The 6,000-nt window shown below is 37.1% G+C and overlaps 1 protein-coding gene across 2 annotated transcripts in view; it reads right to left on the bottom strand.

The window, feature by feature from the left end:
- Positions 1-997: 997 nt before the first annotated feature.
- LOC127862053 (2-iminobutanoate/2-iminopropanoate deaminase-like) overlaps positions 998-6,000 on the bottom strand; it is a 29,331-nt gene continuing 24,328 nt past the window's right edge. For both annotated transcript variants that reach the window (XM_052401003.1, XM_052401002.1), the window contains exons 4-6: positions 5,722-5,790; positions 4,952-5,010; positions 998-1,526 (exon numbers count right to left, since the gene is read on the bottom strand). In XM_052401003.1, the coding sequence (XP_052256963.1) occupies positions 1,470-1,526; positions 4,952-5,010; positions 5,722-5,790 (185 nt within the window). In that variant the 3' untranslated portion in view covers positions 998-1,469. The remainder of the gene's footprint in view (positions 1,527-4,951; positions 5,011-5,721; positions 5,791-6,000) is intronic.

The raw sequence follows: 6,000 nt of genomic DNA, 5'->3' as shown, positions 1-6,000 counted from the left end.
CCGTCCACCTGTGATCCCGCAGGAGTTCTTCTGAAGGAAATTAAAAATTTAAAATGTCGTCTGCTTCTTTCACGAACTCGAGAAATAACTTCCCGCCGCGCGCGCTGTCACGTGTCGTACAGGATCGGGGTAAATGGATCGGGGCTCTCCGATTGGATGAAACACCTGCGCAGAACGGCTCCATTTTTATTGTTTAAAACTAGGATCTGGTGGGATTTTACTCTTGAAAATTCTAGTAAATTATTTTTTTAAACAGAAACACAAGAAATGAGTATTGCGGCATTGGTCCACATGAGACGTTGACAGATAAGAGCTCAATAATTCCCACATTTATTATTAGCGGATAACACGCGTTTTGTCAATTTATGATTAATTTTGTTCATGATTAGTTTATTCGTCGTCATATGAACTTCATAGAAGTGTATTAAAATATGGGTAAATGAGTGTTGTTACCATAAAATACATAGATATCAAAACGCTTTTATATTGGGTGTCTAATCATTTATCTAAGAAACTTTGCGTACAAAAATTACGTATAATTCTCCAAAATGACGCGCATAAATCAAGACGCTTTGTCCACATGAAGCAAGGTCTAAAGGCGCGGATAGACCAATGTGTTTGTATAAGTCCATGTATTTTGTAATGTCATACAGTGGCTCGTTTGTTTTCATCTATTTCAATATTTCGGAATCGAAGAAGCATTGTTAACGCATTTTCGGAATCGAAGATGCATAGTAAGAATTGTGCGCTTTTGATAACATAGTAATGATTGTCATATGAGGCACCTACTTCAGAAACCAAAGATAGTTACATACACTACATCTCACTGTCCAAATTTATGGAAGAAACGTTCGACCGTTGTAAAATCACAGACGTATTCAATTTTGAGTATAAAAATGCCAGTTTACAGATTATGCCCATACCGATCTGAACGTCAGATTGCAGCAAAATATCACCAGGTTATTGTCTCACATGTTAAAGGGCTACAACTCTTACAACAATTTTTAATACTTTAATAGTTGAGCATTCAAAATAAGAAAATTATCACCTTTGTATTAACGTACACTAAAATCTTTTATAAATAATTTTACCACATTAACCAATAATTACCATTACTATTAAAGTATTATACACACTTTTATGCATTTATAGACAACAAAACCATTCCATGCATGAAACTGACGCATATTTTTAACCATGGAAACAATTGATAATGGTGTGAAAGAACTAAACATTTTTTTCCTTTTTCAAATAAAAAATAGCAATTAAAAAATTGTTTATCATTTCATTTAAATCTGATTAAACATACCTATCGTTGTTTTAGATAAAAAAAGTTTCTAATGTAAATCCAAACTTATTGCACACACACCCCAAACACAAACATACTTATTCTATGACCAAACTTAAATGCCTGACACCAAAATGCAAATACAAATACTGAAAACTGTCGTCCTTTGATTGGGCAGCCCCTATTCATCCTTGACATCCCCAACAATTGCAACGGCTTCAATCGCCACTTTGGCTCCCTACGAAAAGCAAGAATTTCGAATGTTAGGCAAGTACATATAGAAAATTAATTTTCTTCTGCATAACAGTTAAAGGCATTTTTTAAATGGACTTGAACATTAATCCAGGTCTAATGTGTCAGATGGCAATCCAAGGAATGGTGGATCCAGTATAATACCCCCATTATCCCCTGCCCCCTCTACTTTTAAACTTTATTGTATTATACTTTGGGTAAAATTATCTGATTATCATTCAGATACTGTTACATACTCGATGTTTTTGAATACATAAATTAAGCTGATAAAAGTACATGGAATACTAGCTAATACAAGTACATGGAATACTAGCTTATACAAGTACATGGAATACTAGCTTATACAAGTACATGGGGTACTAGCTGATACAAGTACAAATGTACATGGAATACTAGCTAATACAAGTACATTAGGTTCTATCTGATACAAGTACATGGGGTACTAGCTGATACAAGTACATGGGGTACTTGCTGATACAAGTACATAGAGTACTAGCTTACACAAGTACATGTGGTACTAGCTGATACAAGTACATGAAGTACTAGCTGACACAAGTACATGGGTACTAGCTGATACAAGTACATGGAGTACTAGTTTATACAAGTACATGGGGTACTAGCTGGTACAAGTACATGGAGTACTAGCTGACAAAAGTACATGGGGTACTAGCTGATACAAGTTCAGGGATTACTAGCTGATGCAAGTACTTGGGGTACTAGCTGATACAAGTACATGGAGTACTAGCTGATACAAATACATGGAGTACTAGCTGATACAAGTACATGGGCTACTAGCTGATACAAGTACACGGAGAACTAGCTGATAAAAGTACAGGGAGCAAAATGATACAAGTACATGGGGTACTAGCTGATACAAGAACATGGAGAACTAGCTGATACAAGTACATGGGGTACTAGCTGATACAAGTACATGGAGTACTAGCTGATACATGTACATGGGGTACTAGCTGATACAAGTACATGGAGTACTAGCTGATACAAGGACATGGAGTACTAGCTGATACAAGTACATGGAGTACTAGCTTATACAAGTAAATGGAGAACTAGCTTATACAAGTACATGGAGTACTAGCTGATACAAGTAAATGGAGAACTAGCTTATACAAGTACATGGAGTAATAGCTGATACAAGTAAATGGAGAACTAGCTTATACAAGTACATGGAGTACTAGCTGATACATGTACATGGGGTACTAGCTGATACAAGTACAAATGTACATGGAATACTAGCTAATACAAGTACATTAGGTTCTATCTGATATAAGTACATGGGGTACTAGCTGATACAAGTACATGGGGTACTTGCTGATACAAGTACATAGAGTACTAGCTGACACAAGTACATGTGGTACTAGCTGATACAAGTACATGAAGTACTAGCTGACACAAGTACATGGGTACTAGCTGATACAAGTACATGGAGTACTAGTTTATACAAGTACATGGGGCACTAGCTGGTACAAGTACATGGAGTACTAGCTGACAAAAGTACATGGGGTACTAGCTGATACAAGTTCAGGGAGTACTAGCTGATGCAAGTACTTGGGGTACTAGCTGATACAAGTACATGGAGTACTAGCTGATACAAATACATGGAGTACTAGCTGATACAAGTACATGGGCTACTAGCTGATACAAGTACACGGAGAACTAGCTGATAAAAGTACAGGGAGCAAAATGATACAAGTACATGGGGTACTAGCTGATACAAGAACATGGAGAACTAGCTGATACAAGTACATGGGGTACTAGCTGATACAAGTACATGGAGTACTAGCTGATACATGTACATGGGGTACTAGCTGATACAAGTACATGGAGTACTAGCTGATACAAGGACATGGAGTACTAGCTGATACAAGTACATGGAGTACTAGCTTATACAAGTAAATGGAGAACTAGCTTATACAAGTACATGGAGTACTAGCTGATACAAGTAAATGGAGAACTAGCTTATACAAGTACATGGAGTAATAGCTGATACAAGTAAATGGAGAACTAGCTTATACAAGTACATGGAGTACTAGCTGATACATGTACATGGAGTACAATCTGATAAAAGTACATGGAGTACTATCGGATACACATTCATGGAGTACTAGCTTATACAAATACATGGAAAACTAGCTGATACAAGTACATGGAGTACTAGCTTATACACATACATGGAGTACTAGCTGATACACATACTTGGAGTACTAGCTGATACACATACATGGAGTACTAGCTGATACATATACATGGAGTACTAGCTGATACACATGCATGGAGTACTAGCTGATACACATACTTGGAGTACTAGCTGATACACATACATGGAGTACTAGCTGATACACATACTTGGAGTACTAGCTGATACACATACTTGGAGTACTATCTGATACACATACATGGAGTACTAGCTGATACACATACTTGGAGTACTAGCTGATGCACATACTTGGAGTACTAGCTGATACACATACTTGGAGTACTAGCTGATACACATACATGGAGTACTATCTGATACACATACATGGAGTACTATCTGATACACATACATGGAGTACTAGTACACATGCATGGAGTACTAGCTGATACACATACTTGGAGTACTAGCTGATACAAGTACATGGAGTACTAGCGGATACAAGTACATGAAGTACTAGCTGATACAAGTACATGGAGTACTAGCTGATACAAGTACATGGAGTACTAGCTGATACAAGTACAATGAGTACTCACTGATACAAGTACATGGAGTACTAGCTGATACAAGTACATGAAGTACTAGCTGATTCAAGTACATGGATTACTAGCTGATACAAGTACATGGAGAACTAGCTGATACAAGTACATGAAGAACTAGCTGATACAAGTGCATGGAGTACTAGCTGATACAAGTACATGGACTACTAGCTGATACAAGTACATGGAGTACTAGCTGATACAAGTGCATGGAGTACTAGCTGATACAAGTACATGGAGTACTAGCTGATGCAAGTACATGGAATACTAGCTGATACAAGTACAAGGAGTACTCGCTGATATAAGTACATGGAGTACTAGCTGATACAAGTACATGGACTACTAGCTGATACAATTACACGGAGTACTAGCTGATACAAGTGCATGGAGTACTAGCTGATACAAGTACATGGAGTACTAGCTGATACAAGTGCATGGAGTACTAGCTGATACAAGTACAAGGAGTACTCGCTGATACAAGTACATGGAGTACTAGTTGATACAAGCACATGAAGTACTAGCTGATTCAAGTACATGTACAGGCTAATCTTGTACGTCATTTTCGTGCATTAAGCCCAGCTTTCCCAGCGTGAGTCTCACAATAACAAACTCTGGGCAAGTCTTTGACTGCAAAGTCTCACAATAACAAAGTGAACAACAAACCCTGAACAAGTCTTTGACTGCATAACATGCTCTTGCAGGCAGTTTGTCAGTAGTAAAGACTGAAAAAAAAACATGATACAAAAAACATACAAATATACATGTACTGTAACGGTTATTCAGACAGACTTAAAAATATCTTTACATATGGACACAGAATTATTAAGTGTACAAGTTCATCATGTTCACTAAAAATAGATATATTTTTTGTATATGTTTGATGAAGAAAGGGACCTATAACATTTTTGAATACACAATTTATGTCCAATTAGCAAGTGTCCTTTCTAAACAGGAAAAAAGAACATTTAGAGAAAAAAGGAGATACTAAAAGTTTGGTGCAATCTTTCATGAACAAAGAAAGTTATAAACATAACCGTAATACATGACACAGTAAAAAAGTGTAAAAGTATGAGGCTACTTTCCAGAAGATCAAGAAGCTTTATTTCAGTCGAAAACTTAAATTAAATAAATGGAAATGCAAACTCAAATGTTGCAATTAAGCATTCAGGTCTTGAGGCCAGCTACTCACATAAAAGCTGCAGCATGCAAGAATGGGTCTAAGGTCAGTGTCGTTCCAGATATCTGCATCCTCATACTTGATGAGGAGTTATAATGTAAGCCAATGAGACCACACAACCAGCGTAGGTCCTGACCCGACTGCGAAAAAGGGCAGGCTGGTCTGGCGCAATACGGGCTGCATATGGCATTAAACCCAATTTTAACATGACACGGCTGATAAATACCCTAAACAATAATAACAGTTAATCTCTTACATTTTAAGTAGACCTCATTAACTGCATTGAAGTTCCCAATGTCATCCAACAGAACAGTGCATTTGACAACTGCAACAGAGAAGCAAATACACAATAAATTAGGCCTTTGCATGCTGGGAAATTTGTCGTCTGTTAAAATGTTGTCGGTTGAATTTCTAAAATAAGCATTTTCTTTGATTTTTTTTCAAAGAATACTATTAGAATAGCAAACAGTTTGGATCCTGATGAGACGGCATGTTCTGTGGCGTCTCATCTGGATCCAAACTGTTTGCAAAGGCC

Source organism: Dreissena polymorpha, chromosome 16 (genome assembly GCF_020536995.1).
Source record: "Dreissena polymorpha isolate Duluth1 chromosome 16, UMN_Dpol_1.0, whole genome shotgun sequence".
In the NCBI taxonomy this organism is placed as follows: domain Eukaryota; kingdom Metazoa; phylum Mollusca; class Bivalvia; order Myida; family Dreissenidae; genus Dreissena; species Dreissena polymorpha.
Note: the sequence above shows the minus strand (reverse complement) of the source record. Positions and strands in the feature narration are given on the sequence as shown.